At 41.5% G+C, this 21,316-nt stretch overlaps 1 protein-coding gene and 1 long non-coding RNA gene across 15 annotated transcripts in view; both read left to right on the top strand.

Annotated features, from left to right (window-relative positions):
• Positions 1-9,497, top strand: part of mef2cb (myocyte enhancer factor 2cb) — a 69,273-nt gene extending 59,776 nt beyond the window's left edge. For 9 of the 14 annotated variants that reach the window (XM_040019693.1, XM_040019698.1, XM_040019697.1 and 6 more), the window contains 4 exons: positions 3,106-3,278; positions 4,786-4,915; positions 5,234-5,369; positions 5,667-9,497. In XM_040019693.1, coding sequence (XP_039875627.1) covers positions 3,106-3,278; positions 4,786-4,915; positions 5,234-5,369; positions 5,667-6,015 — 788 coding nt within the window. In that variant the 3' untranslated portion in view covers positions 6,016-9,497. Of the gene's footprint in view, positions 1-3,105; positions 3,279-4,785; positions 4,916-5,233; positions 5,374-5,666 lie in introns of those variants that run through there. The other 5 variants (XM_040019694.1, XM_040019699.1, XM_040019701.1 and 2 more) reach the window with 2 other exon arrangements.
• A 6,188-nt stretch (positions 9,498-15,685) lies between these two features.
• Positions 15,686-21,316, top strand: part of LOC120726258 — a 36,223-nt gene continuing 30,592 nt past the window's right edge. The window contains exon 1 of the long non-coding RNA XR_005694303.1: positions 15,686-16,080. This is a non-coding gene — a long non-coding RNA (uncharacterized LOC120726258). The remainder of the gene's footprint in view (positions 16,081-21,316) is intronic.

The following is a 21,316-nucleotide window of genomic DNA, read 5'->3' as shown; positions in this document are numbered from 1 at the left end:
TTTGTGCTTCTATGAAAGAAATAAAAGAAATACCTCGGCTGTTTCTCTCAGTGCACAAAGATATGCTGCGTTGAGTCATATCTGTACATAATCCAGTGGATTATGCCTGTATATTCAACTGAAACAGATCTGCAAATCAGCCACATGAAACCCAGATGTGGGGGGTATATTCAAATCACAAAAGTTCCCCTGGTGATTCTAGTCCAGTGTAAATAGGACATGTTACTGAAGGGCTGAGTCATCGTAGCTTTCCTATGGAAAGTTTTCATGCCTACATCTAAGCATATGTTTTGATCTGTCAATTTTGTTTTGTGCATTTTATGTTCAATATAGGTATTTGTTGTGCCTGAAAATGAACAAATAAATGAAATGAAAATGAAATGAAATGAATGAAATTTGCATGATGAGAGACAGAACGTGAGTTGAAAGAAAAAAAGAGCACTCAGGAAAGAAGTCCGGATGGAGGCCTCGGCTTGTGAAAACCTTTCCACCTGAATGCGCGCAATTAAGCAAGTGTCATCTGTCCACACGCTTCTCACCAAAGCACAGTGAGGAATTAACAAGAATCTCCTCTCACCTCTCACTCCGCTCGTGCCTCGATTCCTCCTTTAAATGAGTTGCATAGAAGGTACATCTCGAGGACATCTCTGATCGCATTCGTTCAAGTTTTTTTAATAAAAAGGGAACACACACACACGCGCTCACATATAGCAACTGACAAAAGGTCAAGCTGATGAGTGTCTGCTTCAGTTTTGGCAGCATCCTACACCAACTGAACAAGTGTGACACCTTTGTTCAGTTGGAGAATTCAGGGTTGAATGCGCGTTTGGCCAAACCGCAACGGAAGAGTGTGTGTATGGGGAATAGAATGGAGCGCGCCTGTTAGACCACAACAGGACATCAGAAATTTGTTCAGTAACAGTAAAATCTACATGAGTTTAACCACACCTCTCCTTTGTGTGTGCGCTTTGTGTGTGTGTAAGATGGAAAAACACAGAGAGAACACTCTGATAGGGGGATGGATGGGGGGGAGTCTTGTCTGTCACATGTATCTCGAAGTACCCTAGCTAACCATGGAGCCAGATTGTAATCATTCAGCTCTGACCTTAGCTATCCCCCCCAACCACACACACACACACACACACACAACTCAGCAATAGCAAAAAAAAAACCTTATTTATCTGAATCTGAGATCAGATATTGTTCTCCCTACATCGAGTTTAACGCAACAGCCAAAAAGACTCCCTGCTGGGCCGTGTTTAATTTTGGTACTTCCTCTAAACAGTTGACGCCAGCCTGCGCCGCACTTTGACTGCGCAAAATAGTAATAGAGGAGGAGAGTGGAAATGAACTCTGGTTATCATCTGTCTCTTTTGAATGCGTGCGCCCTAAAATCAGGTTGATCACGCTGCAGAATAGAACGATTTGAGTCACAGTTCTCGCTTCATTAGCTTAATTGGCTTGTGATTCTACTTTTGAAGTGCTAAAGGACTGGCCTGTGCCACTCATGATTAAAGTCATCCAGCATATAATTGACTGGACTGCAGCCATCTCCACAGGGTAGCAATACACAGATGTCTGAGTGACTGTCACCAAGATGAAGTCCGTGTCATCTTGACCAAAGTGTGTATTAATGTCTCTCCATTGCTCACTGTCTTTTTGATTCATCTGTACAGAAACAGTGATGTACTTCCTGCTGGGTTATTTACTAAAGTATGTGTATGTGTGCTGGGAGGGTGTGTGTTATGTGTGTGTGAGATCTCATTCATCTGTCTCCACATGCACCCACTCGATCTCACAAAGGGCCAGCCATGAGAATGAGAGAGCGGGAAAACTGAAGAGGCAGCTGCCTCTTTGCTAATGTGAGACTGACATTGGAACTAAGAGGGTCCAATACAAAACACACATGTGCATCCATATACGCGTGGCTCGTGCAGAAGCAACGTTTCTCACAGAGCCTCAAGTCATACGGCGCCTATAGCGTGAAACATTGCATAGAGCAAAACATACAGTGACACACAAAGTCTGCGCTAATATCAGGCATCACGCGTCGGCACACACATCAGCGGCAACAGTAACACAACACTATTTTTCTCGTTTTCTGTCAGGCGGCCTCATTTTCTCTCGCTGCTAGCGGTCGTTTACTCTTCAGATTGTTCAAATTGAGCTTTTGAGACTTTTCATTTCAAAACAACAAAAACCTCGCTCTCAAATTAAACAAAGATCAGCAGGGGAAATTGCCCAGGAAGACATCTGTGACTCATTTTCCCCTGGAGTATATGATTAGGAAATTCATTTATGTCTAACGTATAATTCCTGCCCGTCTTTCAAGTGGGAACGTCCACACAGTGCCCTGTGTTCTACCCCTAGGAAGAGGGAAGGAATGGAAGGGGGAAAAAGCAGTCTGTGGGATTGGGTTAGAAACAAAGACCATGTTGCTTGCAATAAGTCTCCACTTTCAATTTTTTAATGATGTTGCTAGGACTACCTTTCTTCTTTTTTTCCTTTTTTTTGAGGGAGAAACTGGTGCTGTATGCTTGACCTTCCATGCTTAGAGGAATCCAGGTCTAGTGACAAGAGAAAGGCACGACTTTTGTCTAGAAGAGCCTCAGAACTGTGTTTAACTACGATTTACCCAATCCCTCTGTGGTCTCGCTACCCAAAATTAGATGTTTCGGCAAGATTCCCTGGCTGAAACGGGAACAATATAGCCTTCAGTGACGGTAGCAGAGTTTTAGGGTGAGGTGCTGTCGTGTGGGCACTAAAAACTGGTAATGAAGACGAAAACTGCACATCTGCTCCGCCAGCAGTGTGCACCGCTTCCATGAAGCACCATTTACAAGTCTTCTCTTCAGGACGGTGCGCTAATAAATTTCCTACCACAGGAAGTGAAGATGAGGCAGAAACACTGAAAGGGAGTACAAGGTGAAAATGGATTCCTGTAGTTCATAATTAGGTCACACCGTCACGGACAGCAGGAGTTTTGAGATTCATTAAACTTTTGACACAGGTTTAATAACATGTAAGTGCGCCTTCCTAGAAATACCAAAGGAGAACACTGGTGTAGTAAATGTTTCTCTGCCTTTTTCCTGTGCTCTCTCTTAGGAAATGGATATGGGAACCACCGCAACTCGCCTGGTCTGCTGGTTTCTCCAGGTGGCATGAACAAGAACATGCAGACTAAGTCTCCCCCACCCATGAACCTGGGCATGAACAACCGCAAACCTGACCTACGTGTGCTCATCCCCCCTGGTGCCAAGAACAACATGCCGTCCATTGTGAGTAGCGGTTGCATCCCTCTCTCAACCTGCTTCCTTTCCTCATCCACTTTCCCTCCTGCATATCCTGCTACCTTTCTAGGGGTGGGGGGTGGGGGGGTATCCTGTCAGGTTTGGCTGTTATTGTTTATTTCCTTTCATGTCCTCTCTGCTGCTTTCATCCTATCGTATCAGACTTGGGTTGATGAGGTTATGCTTGTGATAAGTGTGACTTAAGGTACACGTTTCTCTGATTAGTCTTGGCAGCTTGTTAAACCAAAGCCTTTCTTTAAAATGTACTTTTGGCCCAAGGCTGATATTCTGGCAGTTACGGTGTATCACTTCTGCTGTGTCTGTTTGCGTATGCTGATGCTTCTTCCAAAGGTCCCCCTTATTTCTTTTTCTTCCCTCCTATAAATGAGTGTGTTACGTTAGTAGAGTTACAATAGCTGTTAGCATCCTCTTTTCACATTAGCTCTGCTTCCGTTGGCTCAATTCCAATGCAGCTCCATCCCTAGATCCACGCCTAGCCACCACCACTTGTGTGTGCTCACCTACACTCACTAATTTGAATGTATTACCCTCCCCTTTCAATGCCATCAGTCTGAGGATGTCGATCTGCTATTGGTAAGTCAGACTGCAACTCAAAATCAGAGATTAAAAAAAAAAAAAGAACAACCCTGAAACAGTCGAAACATTCTGAAGCTGTCGAGTTTTCCAGTAAAAAAAAAAAAAAACCTCAAAGAAGCATAATGATCCTAGAGCGATGCAGTCCCCTGATACTAACCTCTTAATTTGAATCCAGTTTTGCTTTGACTAAAGGGCTTATTACTGCAAGAAAACCCATCCTGACTGCAGAGAAACTTTCACCTTTATTGCTGCTGACTCTGCTGAAGGCCTCAGTGTCGCCTCGTGCGATGTTTTTTGAGGGCACATGGTGCCATCCAGTGGTGTGCCAGAGTAAAAGCAACCTGGCCTTTTTATTTGTGTGTGTGCGTGTGTGTGTGTGTGCGTGTGTGTATCCATTCCTCCCTTTCTTCCTCATATTTTTTCACCTGCATGGAGAATTGTGTGTTGCACATGTGCAACTCACAGGACTGCTCAGAGTGTAGAAATGAAAGGCAACAAAAGAGTACACTTTCATGTTGCATCAAACCTCCATGATTTTCTGACAAACCCTCCCCTCTGCCTCACTAAAGTGCCTTTCCTTTGCCTTTGCTACCCCGCGTTGCCGTGGAAACCGGCGGTGTTACTATAGCGACAGTAGGCCCTCGGAAAAAGGGTGGTAAATGATAGGGTTGGCAAGGTTCAGCCTTGCCGCATGTCAAGTGATTAATTTCTCCAGAAGTTGGCATCACATTCATTCTTTCAGCATCTGTTGAGTGAAAGAAAGAAATGAAAGAAAGTAAAAAAAAACTTTCTCGGTTTATTACTTTTTTTGTTTGTTTTCTCTGGAAGTAGATTTCATGTTCTCAAGCCTCTCCCATCTTCCCCTTTTTTCTCTCTGTCTTCTCTTCCTCTGCCACAGAACCAGAGAATAAACAACTCTCAGTCTGCTCAGTCACTGGCCACCCCAGTGGTATCAGTAGCAACTCCTACTCTACCAGGACAAGGCATGGGCGGTTACCCATCTGCCATTTCTACTTCTTATGGTACCGGTACGTTGCCCAGTGTGTCTGTAAACATAGAGTTATTTTGTGCAGTTTGTATAATTTTGCATTACACGCAAAATGACCCATCAAATCCAAATTTATTTTAAAACTCTATATTGTGTATACCAAGCTTTTCTTTTCTGTGTGCAAATGGGTGTTATACAGCAATCTAACAGCAGAGGGTGATATTGTCCCACCCAGTGACTTGAACACGTTCATGTCACAGCAGGATTTACCAGAGCTCCAACTTTGTCTTTTTTTCACTTCATTGAACAAACTATAATGTGAATCTTCCTCTTCTTTTTCATATGTGTTTGCACACAGAGTACTCCCTGAATAGCACAGACCTGTCCTCCCTGTCTGGCTTCAACAGTGGCAGCTCTCTACACCTTGGTTCAATGAGTGGGTGGCAACAGCAACACCTTCAGAACATGCAGCATTCAGCGCTGGGCCAGCTAGGGTGAGTGCACAGAGCTTACTCTGAGGTGTTGTTGGGAAGTGCATGAAGTAACACATGAATTACTCCCAGAGATTTTTTATTTTTTGAAATGCCACACTCATAAATCTACTTTACTGTTCTCAATCTTCACTTGCAATATCGAACACAAGTGACACCTCACTTTTTTTTTTTCACGAGTGTGTATGTATGCATGCCGGCATGTGTGTATGTGTGCGTGTTACGAGCTGACTTTTAAAATCACTTTGTTTCTTGCTCTGTAACTCTGTAACCCCTTTGCGTTTCCTTTCCTTCCAACAGAAATTGTTCTAGCTCTCACTTATGTCAGGGTTCAAATCTGTCCCTGCCCTCTGCTCAAAGCCTCCACATCAAGTCCGAACCTGTTTCTCCTCCTAGAGATCGCACCAGCAGCACACCGGGGGGCTACGGTGGCGGGGTGCCACCTCCCCAGAACCCCTCGTCCCGCCAGGACTCGGGACGCTCCCCTGTTGATAGCCTGAGCAGTTGTAGCAGCTCCCATGAGGGCAGCGACCGCGATGAGCACAGGAATGAGTTCCACTCACCTCTGGGACTGGCCCGGCCCGCCCTGGATGAGCGTGAGAGCCCCTCCATCAAACGGGTACGCCTGTCAGAAGGATGGGCGACATGATTGCACTGTCCACTCCTCTGCAGTGCCCCAAGTTGCCCCGCGCTCCCGACAATGCAGCATTACGATGCCCCACAGTCAGCTCCCTCCTCTTCCTCCTCGCACTCGATCTCATGAGTCACTCACCGCCCAACCCCATGGCCTCTCTCCTTTTTTCTCTTTATTGAAGGAAAGCAAAGGGACAACCCTTTCCAAAAATCTGTTTGTAATTTCTTTTCCTTATTTTTTGTTCCTTGTTTTGATTTTGCTGAGTGTGCGTGTGTGTGCGTGTTATACATATTGACATTATATAAAGCAGTTGGGTGTTGTAATGGGGGCTTGGGAGGGTAGTTGTTGTTTGGGATGGGATCTGGGGGTATTTTTGTTGGGGAACTATGCATAAATTGTATTGTGGAAAAAAAAAAGAATCATGTATGCATATATCTTAACGCGTGTAACACGTGTCTACAGATGTGCATATCAACAAATACAAAAAAAAAAGGTCAGGTACTCTGTTTCATAAAACGTACTTACAATTTGCCCCAGTGCTATATCAGTGAATAGAGACAAAAAAAACAACAAAAAAACAACAAAAAAAACAAGATGAGCGTGATTGTGTCCAGTGAAAACACCTTAGCACTTGAGTTGGACAAACAATACATGTGTACAGTATCAGTTTCATTGCTATAGACCTTCTCTGCAGTTTTACCTTGCAAAAATGTGTGTTAACATTAGATGATGTCATGTTGCAGGTTCAACGTATTTATGTAAATAGCGGGTCAAAGGGGTAAAAGGGCCTGGGGTCAAAAGTCGCCAGACATTACAAGATTTATTTACTCACTAAATGAAAAAGCTATTATGCAACATTTGAAGGATTGTACAGGTAAACGAGAAAACCCGATGCTAGATGTGTGGAACCCTTGATCGTTTTCGTGCTCCCCTTAAAGAACGGAGTGAGGACCACTCTTTGATCTAAGAGCTATGTCGGCGTAATCAAGAAAATCTCTGGATCTAGTATTAACTATTCAGTATTGATAAACAAAAAAAAGAGAAAAAAACAGTTGTACAATACACTTGCTTATATTTTCATATGAAAGGAATAAAATGCAAAGCATTTTTGTGGCTTTTTGTAGTTTCTATAAGCCAGAATGTGTTTTTTGATAGCTTTGCCAATAAGAGATGGATAGTTCACCCAGAGGGGAAATGACAGGGCTTCAAGCCCCAAGCCATGAAAAACAGACTGAGATCCAATGCTTTGCTGAACTGTTTAATCTTTGTAGAGGTTTGTTTTTAAACGTGTATTTCTTATTATATATAATAATGGTAATATTAAGAATCTTTTAAAAAAAAATCTGTGAAATTAACATGCTTGTGTATAGCTTTCTAATATATAAATATATATAATAATGATTTTTTTTGTTGGTTTCTTAGTGAAGTTTCTATGTGCTGTTGCACATGTTGTCTGGTTTGTTTCATTTTAACTCTGAACAGGGCTGTTTGGGCGGGGTGTTTAGACTAACCTTAAAAACCAGCTGGAAAGCATTGCCAGGGTTGAAGCCTGAATGCTGAAAAACCTCATTTCTAGTGGAAAATGTCACGAGGCTGAATCTGGAGACCACACAGAAATAAATGTTGACACGTAACGTACACGATTGTCACACTGATGAGGAAATATGACAAAGCCGGAGTCTCCGAATACATTTTTATGCATCCGGATATTTCGTTAGGAGTCCAAATTATTATAATTTAATAATCGTAGTCATAAAACATAGATTTGACCTCATCGATTTTGAATACCACCTTCAATTTTCGACCCAGTCTACCTTGTGTTGGAGATGTCGCTCAGACGCAAACTGTAAAATCTTCCTTTGAATCGCATTAACGTAATGCGATTTATGCATCGTGATTAAGTACTCTTGTTTTCAAACCTAATTTAATTCTGTGTCGCTCCAGTCTCGAAAACAGGGTTCCACATCCTTTACCACACTGTCACAGACAGTTCAGCGTAAGACACAAAAAAGAACAAACTGATCATGCTGGTATGGGAGAAGCACAATTGTTTATTCTTGATGAATAGCTTTGATTTTCTCTTTTTTAAACAATGAAACTAGCCACATATCTCTCCGCCTCCCACACCCGTATCTGCTGTCACTTAAGTGTTATGATATTTCTATGTGCATATTTCATGCAGGATCACTAGGTTGTTACTGTATACAGTCTGTGTAGTCAAATGGGGCAGAGCCTCTATAACAGTGTTTTTCTTCTTCTTTTTTTTTTTAAACTTCAATAGAAAAAAAAAAGGTTGGGAAAAAAATAAACATGATGTTTCAGGCAGCATAAGTGTGGAGAAACCAAAGCCAGTGGCATTTCTGTGTTGTAAAGTCAGCTTTTATTTTCACATTCATATATGGGTTTTTTTTTTTTTTGTTCTTTTGGTTTTGCAAGCATTGAAACAAGATAATAAAAGATTCTGCTTAAATTCACAACTGTTTTCACATTTCACTTTCAGTTAGTTATTGTAGCTTTAGCCATCAAACTGCATTGTCCATAGGAATCGTATTAATTTACCTGCTTTCTTGTTCATTTGTCTCCCTGTGCAGCGTATCGAAAAAGGTTACATGGGGGAAAAAAAAACAAAAAGGAAAGGAAAAACGCATTTTCTATTTACAATTTGTTACTTAACTCGGAATCATTCAGGCCCGTGTGAAAGCTGTACTTGTTTTTCACTTCATCAATCAACATTACACACTGCTTGCTCGCTGAATAAAATAATGCCAACATGTCCTGACAGTTAATTAGAGTGCTATAGTTTTGACAGTATTTTTAACCAAAGACATGGAGAAAGCTTGTCTTTATATCTTTGATGTTGTTTTTTCTTCTTCTTCTTTCTACATTTGTTCAATTTGAAGCCAATTTTTTTCTTCATCTGTTGATCAGTTGTTCTTTGTCATTACTATATCAGACTAAATGTTGGTACCTCAAAATTGACCCAAGCAGTACCTCAGCTGATTTTTTGATAAGTCACTTAACGTGCAAAGGGGAGACCATTCACCTGTACAGCCATGTGTAATAACAATTGCTTAAGGTCCCAACATTCACATGCTACGGGATTCTTTGTTGCTCCTCTGTGTTTGTGGTTTATTTAAGTTGTACTCAAAAGCTGAAATTAAAAAAAAAAAGAGTAATATGTTAAAATACTTAAAAAGTCAGTCTGTAGTATCAATGTAGCTTGTATAAACCTGATGATGGGGGCGGACGTTTGTAACTAAGGTTTTTTGGAATGCAGGAGCGGCTTTCAGCGGCATAAGCTGGCCTTTGTCGCCACTTGAGACTAAGATGGTATTAAATTAAAATCACATCTCTGTAACTCAAGGGACTTGATTCAGCTGTATGTAGTGAAAACGTATGGGGATGAAATAAAAGTCTCCTCTGCAGGAGGGAAAGGCTATTTGTATTTTGCAGAGATTTCAGTAAAGTTACTGGCTTTCTTAGTTATCCTGATGTGACTTGGTGTGATTTCATTGTGTTTGACTTGTTTCTACATGCATCCCATACAGCGATTGCTTTCATACCATGCAGACTCAAAAAACATATCAACACAAAGAGCTTCCATGAGGAAATGAAGAAGGGACATGGTGCCATAGCAACTTCACTCGCAGATAATTTGTCATCCACATTTTTTTCAATAGATGCATTTTTATATTTATAATGACAAATAAATAATAATTGTAAAAAAGCAACAGCAACAACATTTATTTAATATTTTAAACAGTTTTTTTAACAGTTGGCCTCACAATTACAGTTGCATCGTCTTTCTGAGTAGTAAATCAAACTACATTTAAACATGAGAGCACATAGATCCTAAACAATGAAATCACAGTCGTATGCTCCCACACGACAAGAAACAAGGTAAAGGTTTAGGCCTACTCCTGTCCTACTCGCTTTTTCTTCAATAAAAAAAGTGGGAAAAAACCAAAACAACTCAGAAGTGTGAATCAAAGAGAGAGTGGACAGCTTATTCTATAAAATCCATGACAGTCTTTATTTTTTTCAGCTTTTCTTATAACAGTTATTTCGCAATGACTGACCCCCAAAATATAGCTTAACTTTATTGTAACAATTATTGGTTTGTTTTGTTATCAAAACGCAAAAAAGGAAGAAATTTTCCTGACTGTTCATGCATTTTTCTGCAGGCAGTACAGGTCCGTATAGCTTACCTGAAAGAATCACTTTTTTCGAATGGAAATGTAATAACATTAGTGAATACCCATATAGACAGGCACACACACACACACAGAAAAAACAAACGAATTACAGTTTTACAAAAATAAAAAATAAATCCATCGCGAGATTTCGAACATTTTGTAATGCCAAAGAAATCCTTTTGATAGCGTTTTTCTTTTCATTTTTTTCTTCTATATAAATCTCTCTAATTTTTTTTTTAGATATATATAATATATGTCTACCGTCTATATTTTCTAAAGGCCCCTTTTCTATCTTTTCTTGTTAGTCTGAAGTCATTGTTCCTTGAAGTTATCGCTTCTTAACGTTAGCGTTATTTATTTATTTACTTAGCACATGCAGAAAAATTGTGAATCGATATGAATAAATATATTTTCCAGGAAGAGAAACGTTGCAGTGGGTTGCTGTGAACATAGGCCTACCTGTAGGATGGTTTCAGAATTATCGAGAAACTAATTGCATTTAGGTTTCGTTTGCTTTTCTACCGTTTTTCCTCCCTACTCGGTTTGTAGTCTACAATTTGGCCGTCGTTTCTTTCGCTGAGAAATATGTTTTTGTTTTTTTCTTTAATAGGTAACAAGAAATGATACAAAAACTTGTCACACGTCATCTATTAATTGCACGTATTTAAAGATGGCAAATCGAAGAAACAGATTCAACACGTTTTGGATATTGTTTTATTTCACAAGTAATTGCTACATCAGCAACATGTCTACATGCATCGCTTTAAATGTGCTTTAAACAATTATTCACGATCTAAAAGTAAAGGAGTTACTCTTTTAAAATTATATATAACAATGAGGCTAATGCTCCGATGTATTGCACTGACTGCTTCACTTGTGCAGACTGGAGCAGGAGTGTGCAGATGCCGGCAAGTAACAGTTTTAATGTTTACAGCATCTTTATTGACACTGTTTCCTAAACGGTCTAAATGTTCACATTTTCTTTCGCCATTACATTAATACCAGACACACTGAAGTGATTTTGAAGAGTTTTCCACCAGTAACGTGTGAAAGAAGGTTTGTAAGGTCACTGCAGACCAAACATAATGAATTATCTATCAAAAATAATATACTGTGACAACAGTTTTCACAGTTTTCAAAGACCTGAATCTGCAAACGGGCTGCCACTTTTTTGATAAAAAAAAAAAACTATAGAAATGAAAACAGGAAAAAAGAAAACGAATTGTAAAAAATCAGCGCCTTCAGGGTGAATAAATTAAAATAAATAAATTAAAATCAAGACAGCACTTGTACATTTACATGGTGGGGAAAACAATATCTAAAATACATTCTTAGCTTAAAGCCCAGTTAGGGCTTCAGTTGCTGCTTTTGTAACATTAAAAGTGAAAGAGTTCTGAGGGCATGTGTGTTTCCAGCATCAGGCTTATTTTGAGATCATGAATGTACATTAAATTGCACGCATGACGTTGGATTGCGCAAGTTCAGTGTGGCGTTGGTAGGAACAGGTACTCGTTCACCCTTGTAGGCTGCACACTCGTTCACCCTGAGTACTCAAACTAGAAATCACCACTAGATGTCACCGTTTAGCTGTTTAGTCGATGCCCTCACAACCTGGATCTTCCTCACCGTCTTTCTCCAAAAGAAGCTGTAGACCAGACCCTGAATGGTCCCGTGTACTCCACCAGCTGCTTCATCCATTTTTCTTTGAGGTAAGTGTAAATACATAATACACTATTTATTATCATTTAATTCTAACAATTACTGCTTAATATCCGATTGTGAAAACAATGATAATGTGTACTGTGTTGCAAAGAAAAGAAAAAAAAACCCAACAACTGTGACATAATAATAATAATAATAATAATAATAATAATAATACAGTTTTTCTTGTTACTATAAGAGAAAAAAAGTTTTCATTTTTGAACACAGCTGCAAGAGAGACCTCGCACTTTTACAGTTTCAGGTATTCAGTTTAAAAATAGCTTGGCTGGTTCTTTACCTTGGAGGTGTTTCATTACGCCAGTTTCTGAATACCGTTTTCATGTGCCAGACAAAGCGCCCCGGGTCCTCTTACAAACTGCATCGTAGGCTGACGTCTACCCTGGCCTCAAATTGGAAAATAGGCAATATTTTTATTTTATTTTGTTTATTTATTTATTTTTGTCTTTTCGAAGATCAGTTAATGTTATCTGATCCAAACTGGTTTCGCTCATTGATTTGCTCCCTTTTAAACGAGGATTAAATTCAGCATGTTGAGAACCGAATCACTGCTTCATCTCTCAATAATATTTTTTTAATTCCTAAAAACGACATGCCTTTCGATTTTCTGTGCCCCTACTTGAAATCACATTGTCTCATTTGCTGTTGGGATCTGTTGTCCAGATAAGACCCGAGATAAAGGCTGTATTATCCACGCAAACAAGTGATTTTACCATGAGGAACAGTGGGAATCCACCATGAAGGTGTCTCTTCTATATACAATTCAAATGAGGATGACGGAACAGCGAATTGATCTCCTCCCCAACTCCGATTACAGAACTGGAAAGTGTAAATGTAAGTTCGTGCCCAGAAACGTAGTGGTCTCCCAATTAAAACGTATAACATCATAAGCTCTTTCTTTTGCTTTGTCGAATTGCGCAGATCCCTTTTTTTCTTTTCTTTTTCCGTTTTGGTTACACTAAAAGGATAACAAGTAAAATAATAAAAGGTTACATTTGTTTAAAAAAAGAGAAAGCCTCCTTTCCAGACCCTTTACTATAAAAACCTTTCTTCACATCGTCATCATTAAATCACAAAATAACTATTACCGCAAGAATCGTTCATTTTGTTCAGGCTATAGCACCAGAGTGAACACTAAACATTCTTAAAATTGACCACTAATCAATATGCTCAGTTATTTATCATTTCCAACGATAAAGGCCTACGCGCTACATTTTGGTTTTTGGTGATGGTGATGAATACGTGTGTGATGCAACAAAGGATGATGAATGGACTCCCAAATATTCTAATATTTTTTTATAACAAGTAATGTTAGGCTGCTTTCTAGTTAGAAGCCACGCATAGGTGGGGTGACGGACTCTTGTGGCTTTGAATATCTTTACGTGAGCCAGCCTGACCATTGGTGTTGAGTCACGAGCAATTTAAGAATAAGGTTCAATGACAAGGGGAGTAGCCATAGGGGCTGCATCTGCTGTGGCTGCTAGAAGAAAGTTTGACCTCCCGGAAAACGTCCTAGCAACTTGATCGAAAAGTGACCTATAACCAAACACAAATTAACAGCAGCAGCAGCAACAGCAGCGCTGGATTATGATAACTTGGAGGTAAGTGGTCAGATTTTTCATTTAAGACCCGTGCGGAAACACAATGAATCAGAAAAAGACGGAAAGAGAGGAGAAAAAAGGTGAAAACTGCGATGTTTTAACGCATTTCTACTTGGTTTCATATAAACATGTGATCATGTTTGTGGATATTTTTCTCCAAGAGCACTTGCATTCGCGCTCTCGTCCCTGGCATCAGCTCTGTGCGCGTGCACGGACACTAAGGAGACAGGCTGAGCAATTGCAACCTAAATGTCAGCGCTGCGTCACTGTTTTTTTTCCCTCACAAACGGGACAGCAGACTTTTTAGTTATTACTTTTCGACACTGTCATTTTCTTGCTCTGAGACAGTCGTATCAGTATCACCTCTAAGCTATCACCTATGCTGAGTGCCCATTGTTTGCCCACCAGAGAGCTCTTTGTTCATGCATGGTGCATTTACGTATTCAAAAGACATCGCCGATTTACATTAAGATCCAGTGTTTTATTTAATTCTTAAGCACACAGTGACGTCGCTATCTTCGCTGTCGGCTTAATATAAGACAGCATTAGTCAAATAATTTGATTACTGCATTTGAAAAATAAAGGAAATTATCGCTACGAAGGTGCACAGGAGCTCTGCACAGATCTAAACGGTCAAAACATGAGGAAATGCGTCGCAATAAACAGCAAGCAAGAAGTGTGTAATGCAAATCTACCCTCTGAATATGCATCAATATTAAAAATAATACGCACACCAGAGCCAACGGCGTCGGAGAATTGAGAATGGCGGAGCGGGTCGTCTCATTACGCATGGGCGGTTTTCCACGCAGGAGCCTGGGTTCTCCTTCTCTTCATGTTTCCCTTTAATTCTGTCCTGCTCACATTAGGGAAGCTTCTTTGGAAGACAAAACAAAGCTATGTTGGCTTTCAATACGGCAAAGCACCAAGAACAGGCTGAGGGGAAATACTCCGACTGCGGCCGGGCGGACTATGTAGTAAGAGGGATTTGCATATTTTGATGCGCTAATTGCCTTGATGTATTTAAATATGGCTGCACGTAGCTGATATGCTTGTCTACGTCATTGAACGTGCCCTCGCTGTTAAACTAAAACGTGAATCCGGTTGAATCTAATGGATACGCCTGCAATTAGGCAAGGGATGGGGCTGGGGTAAGGGGGGTAAATGAGAGAGGATGCTTGGAGCCCCCCCCCCAACCTTTTTTTCCTTTCCCTTTTTTTTTTTTTTTTTTTTTTTTTGCATTTTCCGTGTTTCGGTCACATGATGATTTGCTAAAAGAAAAGGAAAAATAGGCTACGTGGAAATTGTGGCCGGTGGAAATAATAGAGCGGGAAGCCCGAGGCGTTTGCCTGGAAGAAATGGTGTTCTGGCAGGAGGAAAGCCTTTTAACTAGTTTTACTGGGAAATATCGAACTGTATAATATATCCCCCCACCCCACCCCCACCCCCAAAAAAGAAAAAGAAAAAAGTACGTCTTCACCAAGAGAATTATATAAAGACACTGGCTACTTGTAGGATACTGACAAGTGGGTCACTTCATTCTAACTTTTTTTTGTGGTGTAAAAAAAAAATCTCTCATCTTTCTTTTCTTTTCACTCTCTCTCCAAGCTGTGTATACGTGCGGACGTGTGTGTGTGTGTCCAATTTGGGAGGGGCGGTGTGTGTGTTATGAGATTAGCCTACCTCTTATTAGGCAACTGGGACCAAGGTGGATTTATAAGTCTTAGTATGGGCCTGTGCTGTACACCGAGATTGAATCAAAAGATTCTGAGTGAAGTTTAAAAGTGTGTTTCTCCCCTTTCTTTTCATTATTGACCCCATTCTAGACTTAGTTTGGGAATTGCATGTAGCAAATCATTTCCCCTCTGTCTGGAAACCGGTAAATGCGTTCCGTTTGTCAAAGCGTGTTAGCGAAGCGCCTGCAGCAAATTCATTACCACCCAACTGCGAGGCTCACTTCGCAACCTGGTCAGGCAAGAGGAGGGAGTTGTCCACGCCAAACCGCGAACAATGCTGCCTTAGTTCGTGCGTGCAACAAAAGAACCGAGGGAACTTGTTTGAATTTCAGAGCACGTCCTCTGCTCACACAGAAGGATGGACTTTACACCCCCCCCCCCCCCCCAAACCCACAACCCCTCCTCATCATCATCATCATCACCCCCTCCCTCCTCATCCGAACCCACCATCAACAGGGGGAGAAAAAAAACTTGCACACTCTGAGAAGCTCAACTGTGCATGCACTTTTTTTTTATTTGGTGCTTGTAGACGTTATGGGAAAGTTGTGTCTCTCCCTCTCCCCATCCCTCCCTCTTTCTCCTTCTCTTCGTCTGTCATGTGCGTGGGATGCTCATGCTTTGCACAGAGCAGCTGTAGCACGCCGAATACAGGCTAGAGTGTTAGCGGCAATTTTAAAGTCCCCCCTCCCCTCCCTTCCGCCCCCCCACCCACCAAATAATACGGCTGGGATATTTGAAGGGAACATACACCATATCACGGTACACTCGGACCCCGTTGTTCTTCACCGGGTTGGGACGGCTTCTGGTCTGATTGTGACTCGCCATTAGGAAGTAAGTGCAACTTGTGTGTCTGATTTAAAGATTTCCTTGTGCGCAAAAGTTGAATCTAGAATATCGTTTAAAAACATGCTCGCGTGCGCTGCTGTTTTCTTAAAATACGTCGCTGAATGATGTCTCGCAATTGCGTTACACTTTCAGGAAAGAAATGTGAAGTTTGTGGCTTTTAACCTTTTTTGCACAGTTTGGAAATAAGACACTGATTGGCGCCCTTTAGATGCATTCAGATCCTAAGTTAGGCTTTATTCTCACAAAGAATAGTTTAATGCTATTAACTTTAAGAGCGTCTTCACTCTTTCATTTCAGCCTTCTGCAATTAAGTCATCTTTAAAGATTGTCAGCAGTGTTACTAGAGTAAAAGGTGCGTCAGAGATAATCTTCTTTCGTCCTCTTTGGTTATGAAAAACAGCCGAGTATAAAAAGAAGTGCTGTCCAAAATTTGACATTATTATTATACCCACATAAGGCATACTTCAGCGCCAATGAATCCACCGTGTTTGGGTTTTGTTTGTGTGGACTGGATGCAGTGAGAGAAGTGTGATTTCGAGAGCGATGTGTTTGAAAAAAGAAAGGAGAACAAGGACGGACTCATTTAGGAACAGAAACAGATCCAATCGCATATTTTTTCATGTTTGTTGAAGGACCTGAAATGTCTTGGTACAAAAGACACAAAAAACACAAAAAAGTTTGACTTTACTCTGAATGAATAACGTCACCAAAATCGTCACACACTGTCTTAAAAACAAAGCGTTCGTTGTACAGTTTTACTTATGTAGGTGTTATTACGCATGAATGCGTCGTATGCTCGAATAAAGCTAATACTGCAAAGAGAACTGCACCCTTCTGAAATGTTTGGCTTCTCGGCATTGTGTCTTTAACTTTCGCGGAAATGCAGCTTCTTGTAATTGCACAAGGATCAGCAGGTCTTACCTCTGAAAAACGGTGAGGCGTAATGAGAGCGTGGTCTCTGTGTGGAGGCCCATTCTGAACCCCTCTTTACCTTAATCAGGTGTGCTTTATAATGAAAACCGCAATGATATGCAGTTAGTCACCCAACAGATCAACAGAAGGACAGGATGATTTTTGTATGTGGTGAAGCTTACGGTGCATTTAAAGAAATAAAGACATTAACAATGTGTGCGTAAATTATATAATTTGGGGGCATTTTCCATTGTGCGGAGATGGCATTTGGGCAAATTCGGATATATCACGTTGCGAGTGGAATATGTTGTTTGGAAATGGACAGCTGAGATTTGCAAATATGAATTTACTAGATGTGACTGTGAACGTTTGAAGGAGCAAAGTGTGTAGAGTAATCCCCCATTGAAATGCACAGGCCCTGTGACTCATATTTGCTCATTAAAACACCTCTGCTTTGCCCCTCCCATCCACGAAACGAGAGTACACTTGAGGGCCAGGTCTAAAACTGTAGCAAGTGAATGGAACACCTGAAGAAGAGGAGAAAAAAAAGTTAATGTGCCATTGACAAATAACTGGATGTTAATTTATCACCGATATGCACGCATGAACCGACTCAGCCAAGGTGTGAGATTGACCTTTTTAATTTTATTTTATTGTGAGCTGAGAGCCTTTTGCAGTTCGAACAGAATCAAAGTTCTGCACAGGATACAAGAAATGCACTCGATAACCTGCAGCTGCATGCTCCTGCGCATGATCCATCACATGTTCCATGTGCGTGTTATTGTTGACACACTTACAGAGCCCCTATATTTTTGACCTATTTGTGCCGAGCTATCAGTTAACTACTTACATTTCTACGGAAAAAGTGAGCGGGTTAACATCCTCGCGGAAAAGCGCTGGGGTCTCATTCCGCGGGAGGCGACACCGGCAGCCTACCTGAATGCCATTGTAGTCTGCCCATCTGATTGCGACGATGGCAAAAAGACAAAAACAACAACAACAACACACAAGCGGCTATTAAGGATTTCGACGCAAAGATCGAGCACGTGAGAGCAATTTGACTCCTGTTGTACAGATGTGTCTCGTGTGAGGAGCAGAGCAGTGAGCAAACGGGTACCGTGTTATTGCGAATAGAAAAATACAGCCTAGACAGGAAGACGCTGGCGCTCAAGCAGCGCAGCGATGCTCTCCTCACAAAGTTGTTTCGTTTTTATTGTTTAATAGCTGCAATTTCTGCTCGCGTCTCCCACTAAAAGCAGTATAATCGCTCTCATTCTGTGTAAAAAAAACCCCACATATGGTTTCCTCTGCCATCCATTTTCATCCCTGTGTGAGAGAGGGTGTGCAGACTGCTCGCTGCAAGGCGGACTTACTCCAACGCGCTCTGTGTAATGGATGAAGATTGAGCATTGATATGAGGCTGCATTTGCGATTTTTTTATGACATCACCGGAGTTACTTTGTCGTGGTCTGAGGCCTTTGACCTCACTGGGGTTGGTCCATATTTTGGCCACCCCCAGCCCCCTATCCTTTGGGGATGGCCTTTATCCCCCCCTTTTCAGACTGATCGACCATGCAAGCCTGCAGAACGGACCCTTTGGCTCAGAGTCATCGGTTTTTATCTTTCCTTAAGTACACATTGGATGCGAGCGGACAACTTAACACTCTGGCCAAAAAAAAAGAAAGAAAAAAAAAAAACAAGCTCCTGTCTTCATAATCCGAAACATTTGCGTCGTAATTCCCTTTGCTGTTATTCCACTTTCCACAGGAAACAGGATTTCCCACCTTCTCTGCCGCGTTTCTTCTCCACTGGCCTCGCAGGATATCTATTGCCACTGCCACAACGACTTAATAGAGGCGAAAGAGCCTTTTGTGGGATTGAAGCTATTTGCATTGCAAATGATGGCCCCCGTGCAAGGATGACTACACCTTACCGCGATTTTGAAGGCCCTCTTCAGCTCAGTAATACTGGTTAATGTCAAGTGAATATGACATTAACACTGGGAATATATATCTTTTTTTTTTCTTTTACACCAGGTGTCTAACAGTTCGGGCTGTACTATGGTCCCCTCAACGACAAAAATAAGGGAATATAAGGGATATAATGCACAATGTGACTTGAAACAGGAAACTGATGACTTTTTTCCCCACCGCTATGTATATTTGAGTTCTGAGAGATGGAAACTTGGAGACCAGAAGATGAAATACACATGTGGATTATTGCTGAAGATTGGGAAGTGGGTTGTTATCTTTGGTTATCTAGCTGTATGAGTGTTCTGCTCGTCATAAAGCTAGATAACCGAAAGTAAAAACTACTTCCAGACTCGTCGAGGACTTTTGGACCACCTATTCCTACTCAGTTTCCCCATGGACCTGAGACTGTAGATGTGATTCATCTAAATGGGTTTATTTTTGTTCTTTTATTTATTATTATTTTTGTATCCCTCCCTCCACACGTGCAAGCTTATCCACATTTAACCACACACACACACACACACACACACACACACGCACGCACGCACGCACGCACGCACGCACACACACACACACACACACACACACACACACACACACACACACACGCTGAACTTTTCCTTAGACTGAAACACTTATGTTAAATTGTTTCATACTTTCTACAAATTGTTTTCAATCTAAATGTAGTTTTTAAGCTTATGGGGAGCATTAAAGATTGGCATTAAGAGCTTCTGTAGTAATCCACGTGTACGACTCCATGCTTCTTATTCCAGCATGATCGAGTCCGGCCAGGAAACGGCGCTGGCATCCCAAACAGTAATAATTAGGACATATACTGGAGTGACAAAAATGGAGAGAGAGAGAGAGAGAGAGAGAGAGAGAGAGAGAGAGGTGGGGAATAGGGGTAAAAGCAGGAGGGAGGTGGCAGAAGAGGGAGGACAGGAGGGAGGGAGGGGATTGGGGAGATGTTGGGGTGGGCGGGGGTGGGGGATCGGGCCCGCTTAATTGATTCCGTTAACCGCAGTGCAGGAGATGTGAACGACTGGACGATCCCATTCCCACGCTCGGTGGGGCAAGTGGCAATGCCATGCCCAGGCCCAGTATGACAGACAGCGCCGTGAGGACCTGGAGGGGCTGGGTGGGGGGATGGGGGACGACAGGGGTCATGAAAAGACGTCAAGTGCACCAGACTCATCTGCATCCCCAAAGAAAGAGGCGACGTTTCCCAGCCCCAGCCGACGCGGCGCTCCTAAACTTGGAGTAGTAACGGTCCTGAATGCGTTAATGTCTCCACAATTGTAGCAAGTGATAATGAGGACTTCTTTGGGGGGGGGGTCATTATTTTAAAACTCTGCGGTTTATGGCCGCATGTGCCCTGTGTGCGCGCGTATCCGGGCATTTTCCTCGAGAATAATTTTGCAAATGAGTCTTGGAGCAGCTGAATGGATCACAGCTCAGCACTTTGTATTTGAACTTGACCGCGAACGTCCTAATTGAGATTAAGAAAACAATGTCGGGGGTAGAAAATTAGCTGGCACAGATAAAACTGTGGGGTGACACATGGGACCAAGCGTTGTAACGCACATTTAACTGCCTCCCTCAGACGGGCCTTTAAAAAAAGAAAACACATTTCCTCCAGTAAAAGAAGTTTATCACTCACGGTGCTGTAGATTCGAGCTTTTAACGCCTGTAAGCTTGCGAAGATGCCTGCTAGACTTCTCGATGATTGCCTGATCTTAAAAATGAGAGGTTGTTTCCATTGCAACCCACGTGTTTCCAGCTTGCCTGTTTATTTTGAATATTTACAGATTTAATTTCATTTTCATTCTTTGTACTCCCATTCACAGTGTATGTTTTTCCTTTCTTTTTTTTCCTTTCTTTTTAAAAAAAGTTCAGATTAAAAAACCCCATCTGATTAAGTCCTATTTCAAGTTCAGCATATGTTCACAGTCTTTTGCAACAGAGGATTATTTAGGTGCCGTGTTAAACAGAGGCACAGTGGCTGAATTCAACACCGGCTTTGCTGAAAAGGTCTCTTGCAGACTTTCTCACACCGTCAGACAAAACTAGTGTCTCTTGTTCCCGACCCCTGTCAAAGACGGCATACAATACCGGGTCGTTTGGCCGAAAGAAATTTGAGAACACAATTTGGGCCGAGCTGCGGTGAATAAAACAAGTCTTATTGTCCTCGGTTAAGTCGATTGAAATCCTTGTCTAGCGTTATGAAAGAGAACAGTGTTTTTAAGTCTGGGGGGCACACCAAATGTCAACTCGGAGTCAGGAATATAAAAAAAAATAATTTAAAAAAATGCCTCCGTCACTAAGGCAACATCTCA

This window comes from Simochromis diagramma, unplaced genomic scaffold, assembly GCF_900408965.1.
Source record: "Simochromis diagramma unplaced genomic scaffold, fSimDia1.1 OVJJ01000822.1, whole genome shotgun sequence".
NCBI classification, from domain to species: domain Eukaryota; kingdom Metazoa; phylum Chordata; class Actinopteri; order Cichliformes; family Cichlidae; genus Simochromis; species Simochromis diagramma.
Note: the sequence above shows the minus strand (reverse complement) of the source record. Positions and strands in the feature narration are given on the sequence as shown.